This window comes from Melospiza georgiana, chromosome 24, assembly GCF_028018845.1.
Source record: "Melospiza georgiana isolate bMelGeo1 chromosome 24, bMelGeo1.pri, whole genome shotgun sequence".
In the NCBI taxonomy this organism is placed as follows: domain Eukaryota; kingdom Metazoa; phylum Chordata; class Aves; order Passeriformes; family Passerellidae; genus Melospiza; species Melospiza georgiana.
In genome coordinates, this window is record NC_080453.1 from 9,202,092 (window position 1) to 9,219,622 (window position 17,531).

Genomic DNA, 17,531 nt, shown 5'->3' on the forward strand with positions numbered 1-17,531 from the left:
TGGAGAGCCAGCAGTGCCCTTGCTCCGGCCTGAGTGACCGCTTGCTGCTGTTCTCCCCTTGTCCTGGGCTCGTTTGGGGTTCTGGGCTGTGCCTGCTGGCTGTGTGGGGGTCTGTGCTGATGGTGTGTGTCCTTTTGTGGCCCAGGCAATCAGATGCCTCCCCGCCCTCCCAGTGGCCAGTCGGACACGATCCTGCACCCCTCCATGAACCAGTCGAGCATCGCGCAGGACCGAGGTGGGTCCCACCCTGCTGCCTCCAGCTCCCTGCCCTGGGCACCTGGGTCCAGGGGGCTGAGCACTGGAAAGCTGCCCCAGGAATACAGGCTGAAGTGTTGGGGCGCCTTGCAGTAAATTCAGCTCTTGGTGGCTGTTTGGCCTCTGAATGTTCCATCCAAACTGGTGCTTTGGCTTCTAAGATGTTTTCTCTGGCTTTTTAACATGCTTTAAGCTTCAAAACAAGGGGTGCTCACAGCAATATTGTGTGCCTTTGCCCTTTGAGAGAGTAAAATTTTGGGGGGAAAAATGAATGTAAAATTTCAGCTCTCCTGGCTGAAGGTATAGAGTTGTCACCCTGAGAAAAGAAACAAGTGAACAAAAACCAAGAACAAGAAGCCCCAAGGATTTGCAGAGCTGTACTGGCTTCTGCTGTGACACTAAGGGGTTTTTTTTCCTGACTAAAACAGGAAATTGGATCTGTTATCTGCTCAGATAACACAGGCTCCTTAATGCAGCCACTAAAATGTGTGCAGGCTGCTGCTGGAAGGATTCTGTCAGTGCTGGGGGCTGTTCCCTGGCACACGTGTGTGCACTGGCAGCTCGGGATGCTTTGCACTAACGCTGTTTTCCCTCCTGGTGTGCAGGGTACATGCAGAGGAACCCCCAGATGCCCCAGTACAGCTCCCCCCAGCCCGGCTCAGCCTTATCCCCCCGGCAGTCCTCGGGAGCACAGATGCACGCCGGCATGGGGCCCTACCAGCAGAACTCCATGGGGAGCTACGGACCCCAGGGCGGCCAGTACGGACCTCAAGGTGGGAACGGGGCCAGCAAAGGCCTCTCTCTGTCCTCGTGTCCTGTTGGGGCCCCAGGTTGCCCAGAAAAGCTGTGGCCGCCCCATCCCTGAAAGTGTTCGTGGCCTGGTTGGAGCAAGCTGGGATAGTGGAAGGTGGCCCTGCCCATGGGATGATCTTCAAGGTCCTTCCAAACCACTCCATGATTCCATGATAAATGTTTTGATTTGTCCCCTCTTAAACTGTGGGTGATACCAACCAGAGCATTGCTCCTGTTGAGATTGATGGGATATGTTGCTTTCAGGGATAGCTGTACTTCTAAAAGTAGGATTCTTGCGACTTATTTAGGAATAAGCAGGTTGTGCCTCCCATGTAATTGTGACAAAGGGATGGCTCTCTTTGGAGAGGAAGATGATGCCTGTTTTGGGAAGGGTTAATGTGGGATTTTCCATCCTGTCCTGGGCCATTTAGCTCTCTGTGCTGGGCTGAGGTTTGGGAGAGTTTCAGGCAGCTTCTGAATCGATGTTGTTACTTGGCTGTGTCAAAACACATTTTACGTGGCTTATATCCAAGTACTTTGACTTTGTGTTGAGGTGTGAACACTCCCCCTCATCTCTGTTAGTGATCTTTAAATATTTGCCGATAGAGGATTTCTGTGGTGATTCATGAACGGAACGGGGTGAGTGACGCCGCGTTCCCCTGTGCTCTCTCCCCAGGAGGGTACCCCAGGCAGCCAAACTACAACGCCATGTCCAACGCCAACTACCCCAGCCCGGGCATGGGGGGCAGCATGAACCCCATGGGGGCGGGCAGCCAGATGCACGGCCAGAGCGGGGTGCCCCCGTACAGCGGGCTGCCCCCGGGCAGGATGGGCCACGGGGCCATGGGCAGCCGGCCCTACGGGCCCAACATGGCCAACATGCCCCCGCAGGTGGGCAGCGGGATGTGCCCCCCGCCCGCCGGCATGAACCGCAAGGCGCAGGAGGCGGCCGCCGCCGCCATGCACGCCGCTGCCAACTCCATCCAGAACAGGTAGGGGGGCACGGCTGGCACGGGGCCGGGCAGAGCCTGGCACACCGTGCTGCACGGGGCTGGGCAGAGCCTGGCACACCGGCTGGCACGGGGCCGGGGGGGATTGGGGGAATGCTCACAGAGGTTCCTGGAGGTTTGTCCTTCATGGATGTTTGATTTCCAAGGGAAGTGTTAAAAAAGAAAGAGAGTAAACCCTGGAGGAGCTGTGTGTGTGTTGGAATGCCCAGAGCAGCTGTGGTTCCCCCATCCCTGGCAGTGCCCAAGGCCAGGTTGGACACAGCCTGGAGCAGTCTGGGATAGTGAAGGTGTCCCTGCCCCATGCTGGAGGTTAAATCTTTAGGGTCTGTCCAGCCCAAACCATTCCAGCCCTCCATACATCATTTATGACATACTTAGGGAGTTTTTAATGCTCACAAGGGAATTAAAATTTAACTCTGAGATCCCTACAATTGTTTTTGCATTTTGCTTTCTGGTGCTCTCTGTTCCCTGGGTGACTTGGAGATGCTGTCCCTGTGCTGCAGCCCCTAAACCCAGCAGCCACCCAGCTGTGTGTGTGATCCAAGGCATTGCTTGTCCACTGTGAGGAACTTCTTCCTTTTAGGGCCTTGATGAGCAGCTGTGGGAAAGGAGCTGGAATTCAGCTCTGAACTTTGCACTGTTTTCTGTGGTTGTTTTCCCCTTTATTGCCCATTTCAGAGTAGGTGTGTGTGGCCTACCAGAATGCCAGGGGAGCCATGAACGTGCTCTTAAATTGGGTTCCCCCAGACTTGGTGGATTATTTGTTGTCTGACTGGACCCTGCTCTTTATCTTCACCTGAGGGCTGCTCCTGCAGCCTCCTGCTTTTACCTGTGCCTGCCAAGGCTCAAGTTCCCAAACCCCTATAAAGGCACCCAAGCCTGTCCCTTTGAGGAAGAAGTTTGAGCCACAGTACAAGGAAAACAATGCTTCCAGCTCAGGACATTCCACCATTCTAAATCCTGTATTCTCACTACACTGCCCAGGGCTGCAGAGTCTGCAGGTTAAAGGCAATTTCACGACTGAAATGAGGCTCAGTTTGTGGATCTAGGAGAACAAGATGAAGGGTGAAAATGTTCAGAGCTCAAGTCCCACTTTCCAAAGGGTTTGCATCCCCTTTTCTCTTGAGAATGTGGCTTGGGCTCTGGGCACTGAGCTTTACAAGAGCACCTGGTCTTTGTTCTTGGTTTGGGGCAAGTCACTTCTCCTTGTCCTTTTAAAGTTTCTTTTAGCAAAGCTGCTTTGTCAGAAGGCAATATCCTAGTGCCTAGTATGTGGAGTAATTGTGTGTTTCTTCCTCCTCCAGGCCTCCTGGTTATCCCAACATGAACCAGGGGGGAATGATGGGCACTGGGCCTCCTTATGGGCAGGGAATTAACAGCATGGCTGGCATGATGAACCCCCAGGGCCCCCCCTACCCCATGGGGGGCAACATGGCCAACAACTCTGCAGGTAAGCCAGAGCTTTAGGAGCTCACTGATGTCATTGCGTGGAAGGAGAATCAGTGTTAAAGATTCCTTTAACTTCCCAGGGATGGCAGCCAGCCCTGAAATGATGGGACTCGGGGATGTCAAATTAACACCTGCAACTAAAATGAACAACAAGGCAGATGGGACGCCCAAAGCAGAATCCAAGTCAAAGGTAAAACGTTCTGGGTTTTGTTTTTATTGACTCCCATCCTCCTCGGCATCCAGGGAAATAAAGCCATGTGTTGTGTTGGATTGAACAGTGGAGGGGAACGCTTCCCAGTCCTGTGGGACACATGGATTTCACCAGGAAAACAAATTCAGTATTAGGAATTATTACCTGCCACAGTGAAACTGCCAAAAGCAGCGTAAACAAACCTGAGTTTGTTGGTGGAGTAGGCCTGGAGCGAGGCAGCTCTCAGCTGGGACGTGGTAACTAAAGTGTTGCAGTTGTTTCACAAACAGACCTCTCACTAATCCTGTATCAAAGCCAGAAGAGGGAGGCAAACAAGTTCTTCAGGGAGTGATTTTCTTTGCATTGCTGCTACCAGTTTCAAAAGAACCACCAGAAAAGCAGTTTCTGAGCCCCTGGTCTCCTCCTTTGCTACCTGAAGGAAAACAAATGCTCAGCAGGTTTGATCCCTGTGCCAGCAGCAAGAAGATCCAGGAGATCTCTCACTTCTGCTCCTGTGTTCTGGCATCTGCCTCTCTTATTTATGGCAAAAGAGGAGTTGAATGTTCTTAGCCACAAATCAGGGCTGGTCTGTGCTGTGAAGGAATCTCATGTGCCATGAACACACTCATTTCTGGGTCTGGGGTTCACCTGGAACATACCAGTTTTGAGGAACACCTCTAGTTCAGGAGATCATTCTTAAGTAAGGATTTGGAGTGCCAGAGCCATCTCTGCCTCCACTCCAGGTGGTGAAGGACACAGGAGACAGGGCCAGATGCCCCCTGGGACATGGAGGAGCTGCTGTGGTGCCGCTCAGTCCTGATCTCTCTTTCCTTCTCCTAGAAGTCCAGTTCCTCTACCACGACCAACGAGAAGATCACCAAGCTGTACGAGCTGGGAGGGGAGCCCGAGAGGAAGCTGTGGGTGGATCGATACCTGGCCTTCACTGAGGAGAAGGCCATGGGCATGACCAACCTGCCAGCCGTGGGCAGGAAGCCCCTGGACCTGTACAGGCTCTACATCTCTGTCAAGGAGATCGGGGGATTGACTCAGGTCAGTGACCCCAGCACAAAGATCAGCTCTGGGGCCAGATGTGAGCCATGCATTTCCATTTAGCCTTAACATTTTATCTGTTTTATTTCTGTAAATAAAACCCAGCATCCTTTAAGGGAGCCAGATGTCTGCTCCCCCTTTGTCTGGGTGAGAACAGTCTGTGGCCAGATCCAATCCAAGCCCTTTTTCCTGCTTGCCCAGTGCAAAGATTGGTGACACTGCCTTTGTTTTTGCATCTGGCTGTCAGCTGACCTCGTGCCTAATTTGATTTGCAATCTGTCCCTGGAAATGTGAAAAGTTTCCTGTAGGTGAAGAAGGGAGTTCAGTGGTTTTGGGGTTGCTCTGCTTGGCCCTCAGTGCACCCTTTGTGTGAGCTGGGAAGGGTTGATGTCTCCTCTGGGAGGGGGTACAGCTGGGAGTTGGAGTTCAGAGCCTCCTGTTTGCTCGTGCAGGTCAACAAGAACAAGAAGTGGCGCGAGCTGGCCACCAACCTGAACGTGGGCACGTCGAGCAGCGCAGCCAGCTCCCTGAAGAAGCAGTACATCCAGTGTCTGTACGCCTTCGAGTGCAAGATCGAGCGCGGCGAGGATCCCCCGCCCGACATCTTCGCAGCTGCTGACTCCAAGAAATCCCAGACCAAGATCCAGCCCCCGTCTCCAGGTGAGGCCAGGCCTGGTTTGAGCAGGGCTGTGTGAGCAGGAGGGTCTGTGGCACGTGCTGGGGGCCAGGCTGGTCCAAACTGCCAAATCCCCCCCGTTCTCTGGCTGTGCAGGATAGAAGTGCTTTGGTAAAGTGGGAGCGGGTGAGACTGGGAGTGAGTTGAGCCTCTTGGGATTCAGTTTGTGTGTCCAAGCTCTGGATTAAGCTTGAGAGAAAGGAAATTCTAAAAATACACACACACACCTCTGTGCTTGCTGCTGCATCTCTCTGGAGGAGAGAGAGCTCTGGAGTTTCCCTGCAGGGTGGCTCCAGCAGCAGCCCCTGCTACTGCTCCTGTTTGGGAGCCCACTGTAAAAGCTGAGCTGCTCTGGACTGTGCCAGTGATTCCTTCTGGAGGAGAGGCTGCATGTGGGTGTGCACTCACCCTCCTCAGGAATTCCTGCTCTCAGCCCTCAGCAGGAGCCAGGGAGGGCATTCTGGGGCTCTGTGCTCAGAGCACTAGAGGCCTACAACATGCTTTAGGAATCTTTAAAATGCACCTTTGCTGTTGTTTCAGATTTTAGGGGGTGCTCCTGTTTCTGAATATTTAAGCATAATGCTCAATTCAGATTTGTTAAACAAAAAAAGAAAAGACATGCAGGCCAGCCATGCACGTTGTGCTCTTTAGTCTTTGGAAAGTCTGATCCTTTCTGTCTCATTTGCATTGAGTTCATTGCTTGAATTGCTGCTGAATTTGCCAACTCTTCTTTAAGCTTGAGTTTTCCAGTTTGTCTTATAAGTAAAAATCTTCAGATGCTTTTTCTGGTCAGGAGCCTGCTCATGTAGGTGAAACAAAAACTTGGTCTGCTTTGAAGTTCCTATAATGTTTGCAAAAAAATGCCTTTTTGGTTGTGAAAGCTGGCACCATGTTCGTCTGGCTCCTGAGGAGCAGAATAATGAAGCTCTTTTGCCTGCAGTGCAGTTGTGTCCCAGCCCTGCTGGACCCTTCAGGGACAGTGGGCCTGTCCCAGTGCTCTGCTGGGCACCACATTTCTCCTTCCAGCTACAGGAGGGGTTTTGTAAAGTACTAAATCCTGTCTTGTCACTGGTCAGGAAACCTGCCCCATGGAGCTTCAGCCTTGTGTGTTCTGCAAGATAAAGAAACTTCTGTGCCATTAGACTGAACCTCTGTCCAAAGTGGGTCTGAGTTCTGCCCGAACTACACCACAAATCCAATCCCACTTAATTTCCAAAACCTCTTTCTTGCCCCCCAGTGCAGTGGAACAAAGATGTTGAGAGCATTTAGAGTTTATTTGGAGAGAGCTGAGACTTTTAGAAAGCCACTTTAGACTTGCTGTAGCTCTAGGTGTGTGTCAGAGTGGATTAGGTGCTGCATCAGATTTTGTTTTGTTTTAGCTCACGTGGTGTTTGGGAAGGAAGGGCCTGGCTCTGCCTTCTGGGCTGAGCTCCTGCTTCAGCAGGAGGAATTTGCAGGGCTCTTACCCCAAACTCTGCACGTTTGGGTCCTGCTCTGGGAGGACCCTGCTGCATTTCCAGCTCAAACCCTTCTCTGGGTGCTCCAGCTCCCACACTGGGAACGTGCAGGGCAGCACTGCAGCCTGGCTGGTGGCTCTGATGCTTTCTGCTGAATCACTCAGCTGTCCCTGCTCCTCTTTCACTTTCCTTTTCGTCCTCCCAGGGCCGGGGGGTGTGGGGCAGACAGAAATTGCTCTGTCAGCCCAGCTCCAGGCTGAGGAGCCCTAGGGCAGTGTGGATGCTGCTCTTCCAGGGCCCTACACAGTCCTGTCCCCAGGGAATCGCCTGGATGAGAATAAATTCCCTGTTTGGGAACCTGTGGACAACAGGGGGACGTTTTGAAGCCATTTCATCATTTGGTTGAAGGGCTCTGCTGTCCCACAGACGTGGTTTGCTCTCCTTGCAGACCTCACAACCTGTTGGCATTGGCTCGCTCTTCATTTCAGCCTGTTCTGCCCAATTAACTCCTGCAGAACTTTGGGAATGGTGAGGGTTGCACTGTGCTGCTCTCCATTAACCCTTCCTGGGGCTGCAGAGGTGGAGCTCCTGGTGCCAGAGCTCGTCCGTGTCCATCACACCCTCAGCAGCCAGCAGTGCCCCAGGGATGGGGGCCAGAGGGAACTGGGAGCTCCCTCATGGGCACTGGGAGTTTCCTCTGGCAGAGTCCCCGGGGAGGCACCTTAGGTTGGAATTCCCAGAGCGTGGAGCTGGCCCTGCTCCAGCTCCGGGTGAGTTTGTGAGTGGGAGGGACAGCGGGAGCTGGGGACAAACACCAAACGGCAGCAGGCAGGGAATGTCTGGGGAATATCTCGGGGAATGTCTCGGGGAATGTCTCAGGGACTCCTCCAGAGCCATTCCCGGGGGATTCAGCAGGGCTGGGCTGCCAGGGAGGGGCTGTGAGTGAGGGAGCTCCTGCTGCCCTTCCTCCTGCAGCCCTCCCGGCCAGGGAGTCGCAGAGCACAGGACAGGGTGCCAGGAAGGTGGGGTGTAAACAAACATGGCCTGGACGTGACCTCGGAGGATTTTAATGAATAGCTGAAATGACTCATCAGCCGGCAGGGCTGAGGCTGAGGGATATCGGGTGCTGGGGACGGAACTAATGGAAACATTAATTAAGAGTTCAGCTCTTGCCAGCTGCGAGGAGCGGCTGAACCTGAGCTGATGCTGTCACAGCGATCCCGGGCCAGGGGAGAGCTGCTGGAGCTGCAGCACAGCTGGATTGCTGGATTGCACAGGGGGGTTTGGTCAAGGCTCAGTGGAGCAGAAAGCTGGGGCTTGCAGGGAACCTGCTGGACGGGTTTTGTGCGCATTCCCTGTTCCAGGAATCCTTGGGAGTGGTGCTTCACTGGTGAATTCACTGCTCTGGGAGGGCAGAGCAGGCAGAGGAGCCTCCTTCAGCTGTGGTTTCCATGGCTGGGGAGATCCTGGGGCTCCCAGGACAGCGTCCCAGCCCTCCATCCTGGCTGGGGGATGTGAAGGTGACAGGCACATCAGGGGTTGTTGTCACTTGGCAGAAGCCCCACGTTCCTGCCACGTGGTGCCCTCCAGAGCATCAGCTCTGGCAGGATAACGTGGGAAGCACCACACAGGCCCATGGTGTGGAAAAGGGAACGGGGTTAAGATGAGCAGAGACACAACCTGTCAGCTTTGGGTTCTTCTGGGGAGCCTGGCCCAGCCTGTCCTTGAACTGCTGAGCTCCTCATGCTTTCTTGGCCATATTTCACCTGTCTCTTCCTCAAAGGACTCTGGGAGGTTCAGGGTTGCATCCTTAGGGTGCAAGGCTGCTCACCCCATGTTCCTCCTCTTGCAGCGGGTTCAGGCTCCATGCAGGGCCCTCAGACACCTCAGTCCACCAGCAGCTCCATGGCAGAAGGAGGGGACTTGAAGCCACCAACTCCAGCCTCGACGCCTCACAGTCAGATGCCGCCTTTGCCAGGCATCAGGTATGGCACTGCTGCTGGGGTGACACCTCTGGGTCATTGCTGCAGATGTTGGGGCCTTGGGTGTCTGTTTTGGTGGGACTCCACAGCTTGGCTCCTTCCCTCATGGCTGACAGCAACATCGTGTGTGAAGGTTATTTAATCTTGGAGTCGGGTCTGAGGACAGCATTGTGGAGGGACAGTTCCTCTTAGCTCTGGCCCTTGGAGGGGATGGCAGCCCCTGAGAGGGAGCATGTGAGGAAGAGCATCCTGAGGACTGTCATGGACCTCTGTAATGTGGTGTTTGTGGGGCTTTTTTGGAGCAGGAGTAACTCGGTGGGCCTTCAGGATGCCTTTGCAGACGGCAGTGATCCCACGTTCCAGAAACGGAACTCCATGACTCCAAATCCAGGGTACCAGCCCAGCATGAATACCTCTGACATGATGGGTCGCATGTCTTACGAGCCAAATAAAGATCCCTACAGCAGTATGAGGAAAGGTGAGGGATCATCCTCTCCTGGAGCCCCCATCCCTGCCTGGCTGGGTGCTGGAAGCGCTGCAGGACACCCCCTGCTCGCCCTTCCTGCCCAGAGCCTCACGTGTCTTTCCCTAAGGGTGTGTTCAGTGGTTCTTTTCTCTTGCAGCTCCAGGAAGCGACCCCTTCATGTCCTCAGGGCAGGGCCCCAACAGTGGCATGGGTGACCCTTACAACCGCGCCGCCGGCCCCGGCATGGGCAACATGGCCATGGGCCAGCGGCAGCACTACTCCTACGGAGCCCCCTACGACAGAGTCAGGTGGGTGCTGCCCTCCCTGCCCTGCCCAGCCCAGCCCTGCCCTGCCCAGCCCTGTCCTCCCCGGGGCACCTCGGGCACCTCTGCTCACTGCCATGGCTGTGCTGAGCAGCCTGTGCCACGCAGGCTCCTGAGTGCCCGCCCGTGGGGCTCTCTCTGTCTGTTTCCCTGGGTCCTGAGTGCCCATGGGGCTCTCTCTGTCCCTTTGCCCGGTCCTGAGTGCCCGTGGGGCTCTCTCTCTGTTTCCCTGGGTCCTGAGTGCCCGTGGGGCTCTCTCTCTCTGTTTCCCTGGGTCCCGAGTGCCCCTGGGCCTCTCTCTGTCCCTTTGCCTGGCCCTGAGTGCCCCTGGGGCTCTCTCTCTCCCTTTGTCCAGTCCTGAGTGCCCATGGGGCTCTCTCTCTCCCTTTGCCTGGCCCTGAGTGCCCGTGGGGCTCTCTCTGTCCCTTTGCCTGGCCCTGAGTGCCCGTGGGGCTCTCTCTCTGTTTCCCTGGGTCCCGAGTGCCCCTGGGGCTCTCTCTGTCCCTTTGCCTGGCCCTGAGTGCCCGTGGGGCTCTCTCTGTCCCTTTGCCTGGCCCTGAGTGCCCGTGGGGCTCTCTCTCTGTTTCCCTGGGTCCCGAGTGCCCCTGGGGCTCTCTCTGTCCCTTTGCCTGGCCCTGAGTGCCCCTGGGGCTCTCTCTGTCTCTCCCCACAGGACGGAGCCGGGGCTGGGGCCCGAGGGCAGCCTGGGCACTGGCACCCCCCAGCCCAGCATCCTGCCCGCCGCGCCCGACTCGGGCATGTACTCGCCCAGCCGCTACCCCCAGCAGCAGCAGCAGCAGCAAAGGTCTGTGCCAGGGGCTGCTGTCCCCAGCCAGGGCTGCCAGCCCGTGACAGGGACACTGACACATCTCTCTCTTCTCCAGACATGATTCCTATGGCAATCAATTCTCCACTCAAGGCACATCCTCGGGCAGCCCCTTCCCCAGCCAGCAAACCACCATGTATCAGCAGCAGCAGCAGGTGGGTGATCCAGGGATCCCAGCTGGCTCAACTGGGAGTTTTACCTGTGCTCTTTGTGAAGAGGGGAAGATGGAAACTCTCAGGGCTGTGCGTTTGCTTTATGAATGTGAGGAATTGGGTACCTCATCACAGAATCACACAGTGGCTTGGGTAAGGGACCTTAAAGCCCATCCAGGGCCACCCCCTGCCATGGGCAGGGACAACTTCCCAGGGAGCTCCAAGCCCTGTCCAACCTGATTTTGAAAACCATTGTAAAAGTTTTAATTGACATTCCCAGTGCCGTGTTAACAAAACAGTGTTCTGAGAATGGAGGTTGTGTGGTTTGCATGCTCTGGTCAGGTAGCAGAAGGTCAGGGAGCTTTATTGGGCTTCTCTGTCCCTCTGGAACTTTGTGACTCCCATCCTGTTTCTGTAACACTTTTGGTCCAAGTGATGACTTTCTTTGGAGCAAGTCCTGGGTCATTCAGGAGAGCTGTTTCAGGTGGATTGTTCTGCACAAACCAGGGGATTGTTTTGGTTCTTCCCTCTCCCATCCTGCAGCCAGAGGCTTCAGACTCCATGGCCCTGCTGCCTCCTCCTCCTCCTGGCTGTTCCCAAACCCATCAGGTTTGTTTCAGGACAGTTTGAATGAACGTGGATCCCTTCCCATAATCCTCACATACGACTTGCTCTTTGTATCCGTGCCAGGACCCATAATGTTTTCCTGATAATTTTAAGTCCTATGGTTTAGGAGAGTATAGAGAGGGCACTCACTGAGCTGTGCTAAGAATAATTCCAACTGCTCTGCAGTTTGGCTCTGCAACCAGAGCCACGGGGCTCGGAGCCAAGAGTTCGAGTTACTCTGGAACTTGTCATCTTTGAAGCCCTAGAGCTCCATCTGAAGCCAGTTACGACCGTGGAGTGTCTGAATAGCCTCCACAGCAGCTACAGCTCAGACCTTGGAGGCAAGAGAGAGCCTGGATTTTAATTTGGGCAGCAGTTGGCTGTTTTCTCCGTTTGCACTTTATAGAATTAGGGGTGAGAAGCCTTCTTGCTCCTTTCAGCAAAGTGTTTTGAAATCCACAGGAAAGGAAGAAGCAGGAAGTACAACAGTTTTTAATGCATTTTGTCTGATACTTGAGCAGAAACCTGGGAAATGAGAGAAATAGGGTCAGATAAAATTCCTGGATGTGGAAGGCAGCAAGTGCCAATGTCTGGTCTGGTTTGTGGTGAATGCAGAGTAGAGCTGAGCCTTTTCTGCAGGAAAGTCCTTTCTGTGGGCAGACTCCTGCCCCCGAGGCATCCTTGTGGAATCCACAGGGAACCTCCCCAGGCAGCCACAAGGAATTGGCCGTGGCTTGTGAAATGGAACAAGTGATCCAACTTTCACATTGGGTATGGCCAGCAAGGAGACAGAGCCTCTCCCAGGCCATGCCGTGGGGCAGATCCTCTGGCTCTGGGGACTCTGCCCAGAGGTTTGGCTTTTTGTTTCGTGGAATCGGTGAGGGTGGAAAAGACCTCTGGGATCCACGAGTCCAAGGTGTGACCGATCACCAGCACATCACCCAGGGCAGAGCACTGAGAGCCACATTCAGGTGTTTCTTGGAGAGCTCCAGGGATGGTGATTGCACCACCTCCCTGTGCAGCCCCTTGCAGAGAAACAGTCCCAAATTCCCACTCACCCGACCTCGTCTGTGCCTTTCTGTCCCCGCAGAACTACAAGCGGCCGATGGACGGCAGCTACGGGCTGCCCGCCAAGCGGCACGAGGGCGAGCTCTACAACGTTCCCTACAGCTCGGGGCAGGGCCAGCCGCAGCAGCAGCTGCCCCCGGCGCAGCCGCAGCAGCCCAGCCAGCAGCCGCCGGCGCAGCCCTCGCCGCAGCAGGACCTGTACAACCAGTACGGCAGCACGTACCCGGCCGAGCGCCGCCCCGGCCAGAGCCAGTTCCCCTTCCAGTTCGGCAGGGAGCGCGTCTCGGCCGCCCCCGGCTCCGGCGCCCAGCAGAACATCCCCCCCCAGATGATGGGGGGCCCCATCCAGCCGGCGCCCGAGGGTCCCCAGCAAGGGGCCCTGTGGCAGGGCAGGAACGAGCTGGGCTACGGCAGCTACCCCAACCGGCAGAGCTCGGGCGCGGCGCCGCAGGGCCCCGCCTACCACGGGGTGGCTCGAACGGATGAAATCCTGCATTCAGACCAGAGGGTCAACCACGAGGGACCATGGCCTTCCCACGGGAACAGGCAACCTCCCTACGGCCCCTCCGCCCCCGTGCCCCCCATGACCAGGCCCCCCCAGTCCAACTACCAGACCCCCCCCAGCATGCAGAATCACATTCCTCAGGTATCCAGCCCAGCACCTCTGCCCAGACCTCTGGAGAACCGCACTTCTCCCAGTAAATCCCCGTTCCTGCACTCGGGGATGAAGATGCAGAAGGCGGGGCCGCCCGTGCCTGCCTCGCACATCACACCAGCAGCTGTGCAGCCCCCCATGATCCGACGGGACATCACCTTCCCGCCCGGCTCCGTGGAGGCCACGCAACCCGTGCTGAAGCAGAGGAGGCGGCTGACGGCAAAAGATATCGGTAAGAGGAACCTCCTGCCCTCCTGCTGGAGCCTTCTGAGGGATTGGTGCTGCCTTGGCCCTTCAGTACAGAGGGGCTCTGCTGGCTTTGAAAAAAAAAAGGCATTTTTACAGGTTAATTGTGTCCTGAGCCCTTATTCTGGCATTGCCTGTAGGCAGGTTGGTGGTAGATGTCTATTGTCATCTTAACCAGGCTCTGCTCTTCACAGGTTCAAATCAGTATCAAGTGTCTCCTTTTTGTTTTGAAACTCCAGGAGCTGGAAGTGTCATGTGTTTATGTTACAGGAACTCCTGAAGCCTGGAGAGTGATGATGTCTCTGAAGTCGGGGCTGCTGGCTGAAAGTACGTGGGCCTTAGATACCATAAACATCCTGCTCTATGATGACAACAGCATAATGACCTTCAACCTCAGCCAGGTGGGTGCAGATGCTCTCTGGGACAGGTCTTTGAAGTGCTGATGCTGCAGGGGTTTCTGTCAGCCAGGTGTCAATGAGCAGCTCATGCAGCCTCTGTACCTGGAGCGTGGGGTGTGAGCAGCTGTGAGTGGTCACTCCCTGGCCTGAGTGATCTGTGTGTGTGCAAAGGCCTTCCCTGGGAGTTGTTTTCTGATCGCTGTTCCTTCCTGCCCCCATGTAGCTGCCAGGCTTGCTGGAACTCCTGGTGGAATATTTCCGGCGCTGCCTGATTGAGATCTTTGGAATCCTGAAGGAATACGAGGTAGGAGACCCAGGGCAAAGAACACTATTAGATCCAGAAAGGTTCTGCAAATCTTCAGCTTCCTCCCCTGAAGAAGGGGAGGAGGACGACGAGCCACGGAGCCTGAACTGTGAGGAGGAAGAGGAGGATGAGGAAGAGGAGGAGGCCGCGTTTTCGAGCAAGGACAAAGTACCTCTGGAGAGCAGCGAGGAGAAGCTAGTGAGTAAATTTGACAAGCTTCCAGTGAAGGTGGTGCAGAAGAACGACCCCTTTGTGGTGGATTACTCAGACAAGCTGGGCCGGGTGCAGGAGTTCGACAGCGGGCTCCTGCACTGGCGCATCGGCGGCGGGGACACCACCGAGCACATCCAGACACACTTCGAGAGCAAGACCGAGCTGCCCTTGCCTCACAAACGAGCTTCCTGCTCCTCTGCCCTGAGGAAACGCTCAGCAGCCGAGAGCAACCCGAGCCCCAGGGAAGGGGAGGCTCCCGCGCCCGACGGCTCCGCGGAGAAGAGGATAACTGCCACCATGGACGACATGCTCTCGGCACGCCCGGGCTCCCTGGCAGGCGAGGAGGAGGAGGGCAAAGCCTCGGAAACGGCCAAGGAGAGCAGCAAGTTTCCCTTTGTCATCAGTCCAGCTCAGAGCCACAGAAATATAAAAATCCTGGAGGATGAGCCCCACAGTAAGGACGAGACGCCGCTCTGCACCCTCCTGGACTGGCAGGACTCTCTGGCCAAGCGCTGCATCTGCGTCTCCAACATCATCAGGAGTTTATCGTTTGTGCCAGGCAATGACTTTGAAATGTCCAAACACCCTGGGCTGCTGCTGATTCTAGGGAAACTGATCCTCCTTCACCACAAGCATCCAGAACGCAAACAGGCGCCCCTGACCTACGAGAAGGAGGAGGAGCAGGACCAAGGGGTGAGCTGCAACAAGGTGGAGTGGTGGTGGGACTGTTTGGAGATGCTGCGTGAAAACACACTGGTCACGTTGGCCAACATTTCTGGGCAGCTGGACCTCTCCCCTTACCCGGAAAGCATCTGTTTGCCTATCCTGGATGGACTCCTCCACTGGGCAGTGTGTCCCTCAGCAGAGGCCCAGGATCCCTTTCCGACACTGGGACCCAACGCTGTCCTCTCCCCTCAGAGACTGGTTTTGGAAACACTCAGCAAGCTCAGCATCCAGGACAACAACGTGGATCTGATCCTGGCCACGCCGCCCTTCAGCCGCCTGGAGAAGCTGTACAGCACCATGGTGCGGTTCCTCAGTGACAGAAAGAACCCGGTGTGCCGGGAGATGGCCGTGGTGCTGCTGGCCAACCTGGCCCAGGGGGACAGCCTGGCCGCCAGAGCCATCGCCGTGCAGAAGGGCAGCATCGGCAACCTGCTGGGCTTCCTGGAGGACAGCCTGGCCGCCACGCAGTTCCAGCAGAGCCAGGCGGGGCTGATGCACATGCAGAGCCCGCCCTTCGAGGCCACCAGCGTGGACATGATGCGCCGCGCCGCCCGCGCGCTGCTGGCCCTGGCCAAGGTGGACGAGAACCACTCGGAGTTCACCTTGTACGAGTCGCGGCTCTTGGACATCTCCGTGTCGCCTTTGATGAACTCTTTGGTTTCACAAGTTATTTGTGATGTACTGTTTTTAATTGGCCAGTCATGACAGCTGTGGGATCCGAGCCCCCGTGTGCGTGTGCGTGAGTGGAGAACTTAGAAACTGACTGTTGCCCTTTATTTATGCAAAACCACCTCAGAATCCACTGTCTGCCCTGCGCTGTCCTGCTTCTCCCTCGGGGAAGGATCTCCCCGGCCCCTCTCCCCCTCCCTGCCCCTCAGATTTGTCCCCAATCCCTTATTAAAGGAGACAAAGTTCTGTCTACATAGAAGACTTTTTTTATTTTAACCAAAGTTACTGTCGTTTACAGTGAGTTTGGGGAAAGACGACTTGCCGTGTTATCCCATTGACAGGCACCACTTTCATAACTGTTTTTAATGGTAAACTCTGAAGGACAAAAAGTGACTGCTGAACTCTGTGTGGTTTATCGTTGTACATTCACAATCTTGCAGGAACCAAGAAGTTACCAGTTGTGAACAGACCTTGTCCAAGGGAGGCCTGTGCAGTAGCGTGTAGAACTCCATGTACTGTACACCTTAAACTGTAAACATACTGTAATAATGTCTCACATGGATAAAAAAAAAAAAGAAAAAAACGCTGGATCAGCAGCAAGCTGTAGTTTTTAAAAATGTTTTTAGTTAATGTTGAGGAGAAAAAAAGGCTTTTCCCCCAAAGTATAATGTGTGAACCTACAACACCCTGACCTCTTTCTCTCTTCCTCCTTGATTGTATGAATAACCCTGAGATCACCTCTTAGAACTGGTTTTAACCTTTAGCTGCAGCCCAGCGCTGCCACGTGTGTATATATATATGACGTTGTACATTGCACATACCCTGAGACTCCTGCAGTTTTGTCCCCTCCCACCCTTTATAGTATGACGAGTTAACGAGTTGATGACCTGCAAAAGCGAGACACAATTATTTAATCTCTTGCCAGACATCCCTCCCTGGAGGATGCTGTACAGGTCTCTGTGTATAAAGTCATTGCTGTCTCAGCAGCCAATCAACTTATAGTTTATTTTTTTCCTGTTTTTGTTTTCTTTCTAATCGAGGTGTGAAAAAGTTCTAGGTTCAGTTGAAGTTCCTGATGAAGAAACACAATTGAGATTTTTCAGTGATGAATTCTGCATATTTGTATTTCAGACGATGTAGCTAAAAACTTGATGTAAATTCCTCCCTTTTTTCCTTTTTTGGCTTAATGAATATCATTTATTCAGTATGAAATCTTTATACTATATGTTCCACGTGTTAAGAATAAATGTACATTAAATCTTGGTAAGATGTTTGTAAGGGTTTTTTTTATTGGCAGGACAGGGAGGGCAGCTCAGTGCTGGTGATGCCCGAGGCCTGCCCTGCTCTGATGCTGCTTGCTCTGACTTCACTTTCCCTGCTGGAATTTTTCCTTAGGAGCTGCCCAGGCTTGGAATTTGCAGCGTGAGGTGAAGCTGTGGCTGCCAGGGAGGGACGGGAGGCAGCTCCCTCCCAGCTCTGTAAAATGGAAAATTTTCCTTCCCCTCGCATTTTTCACATTTTCTTGGGAGCGTGGCACAGACTCTTGACTTCCTCCCGAGCCGGGGCTTTCCAGCAGACAGAGCTCCCAGGCTTTCCTGCAGCAAGTAGCCAAGCTCAGGCTCTCTGGATGAGGATCTGCAGTTTCAGGGCTGTGGAAGCAGGTATTTCATTTAGCCCCAGGCTCTGTCCTCAGTGGATGCTGCAAGTCGGGTAGCTGGAACTGCTCATTAAAGGAAAAGCAGCTTTTTTTAAAGGCAAACGTCATTTTTGTTCAGAAATTCCCCTTGTTTTATCTTCCCAGTCCTCTCCTTAGGAGCTCTCAGTTCCCAGAGCCTTCATTCCTCAGACTTCAGATTCCTGGGAGCGACTGTGCCAAAATCAAAGAGCTTTTTCCTGAAAAGTCTTGTCTGTCAGCAGGAGTGGTGGGAGCTGCTCCTGTCAGGAGAGTCCTTCAGAGGATTGCTCAGAAGGCAGGAACCTTGGCTTTGGGAAACGCTGGCACCCAGGATTCTGCTGCC

The 17,531-nt window shown here is 54.6% G+C and overlaps 1 protein-coding gene across 1 annotated transcript in view; it reads left to right on the forward strand.

Moving 5' to 3' along the window:
- ARID1A (AT-rich interaction domain 1A) overlaps positions 1-16,780 on the forward strand; it is a 53,326-nt gene extending 36,546 nt beyond the window's left edge. The window contains exons 6-20 of the mRNA XM_058040245.1: positions 146-235; positions 861-1,028; positions 1,724-2,039; positions 3,362-3,507; positions 3,587-3,696; positions 4,537-4,746; positions 5,199-5,406; positions 8,732-8,864; positions 9,167-9,339; positions 9,485-9,635; positions 10,324-10,455; positions 10,535-10,631; positions 12,325-13,189; positions 13,474-13,604; positions 13,825-16,780. Of these exons, the coding sequence (XP_057896228.1) occupies positions 146-235; positions 861-1,028; positions 1,724-2,039; positions 3,362-3,507; positions 3,587-3,696; positions 4,537-4,746; positions 5,199-5,406; positions 8,732-8,864; positions 9,167-9,339; positions 9,485-9,635; positions 10,324-10,455; positions 10,535-10,631; positions 12,325-13,189; positions 13,474-13,604; positions 13,825-15,549 (4,655 nt within the window). The 3' untranslated portion in view covers positions 15,550-16,780. The remainder of the gene's footprint in view (positions 1-145; positions 236-860; positions 1,029-1,723; positions 2,040-3,361; positions 3,508-3,586; positions 3,697-4,536; positions 4,747-5,198; positions 5,407-8,731; positions 8,865-9,166; positions 9,340-9,484; positions 9,636-10,323; positions 10,456-10,534; positions 10,632-12,324; positions 13,190-13,473; positions 13,605-13,824) is intronic.
- The last annotated feature ends 751 nt before the right edge of the window (positions 16,781-17,531 follow it).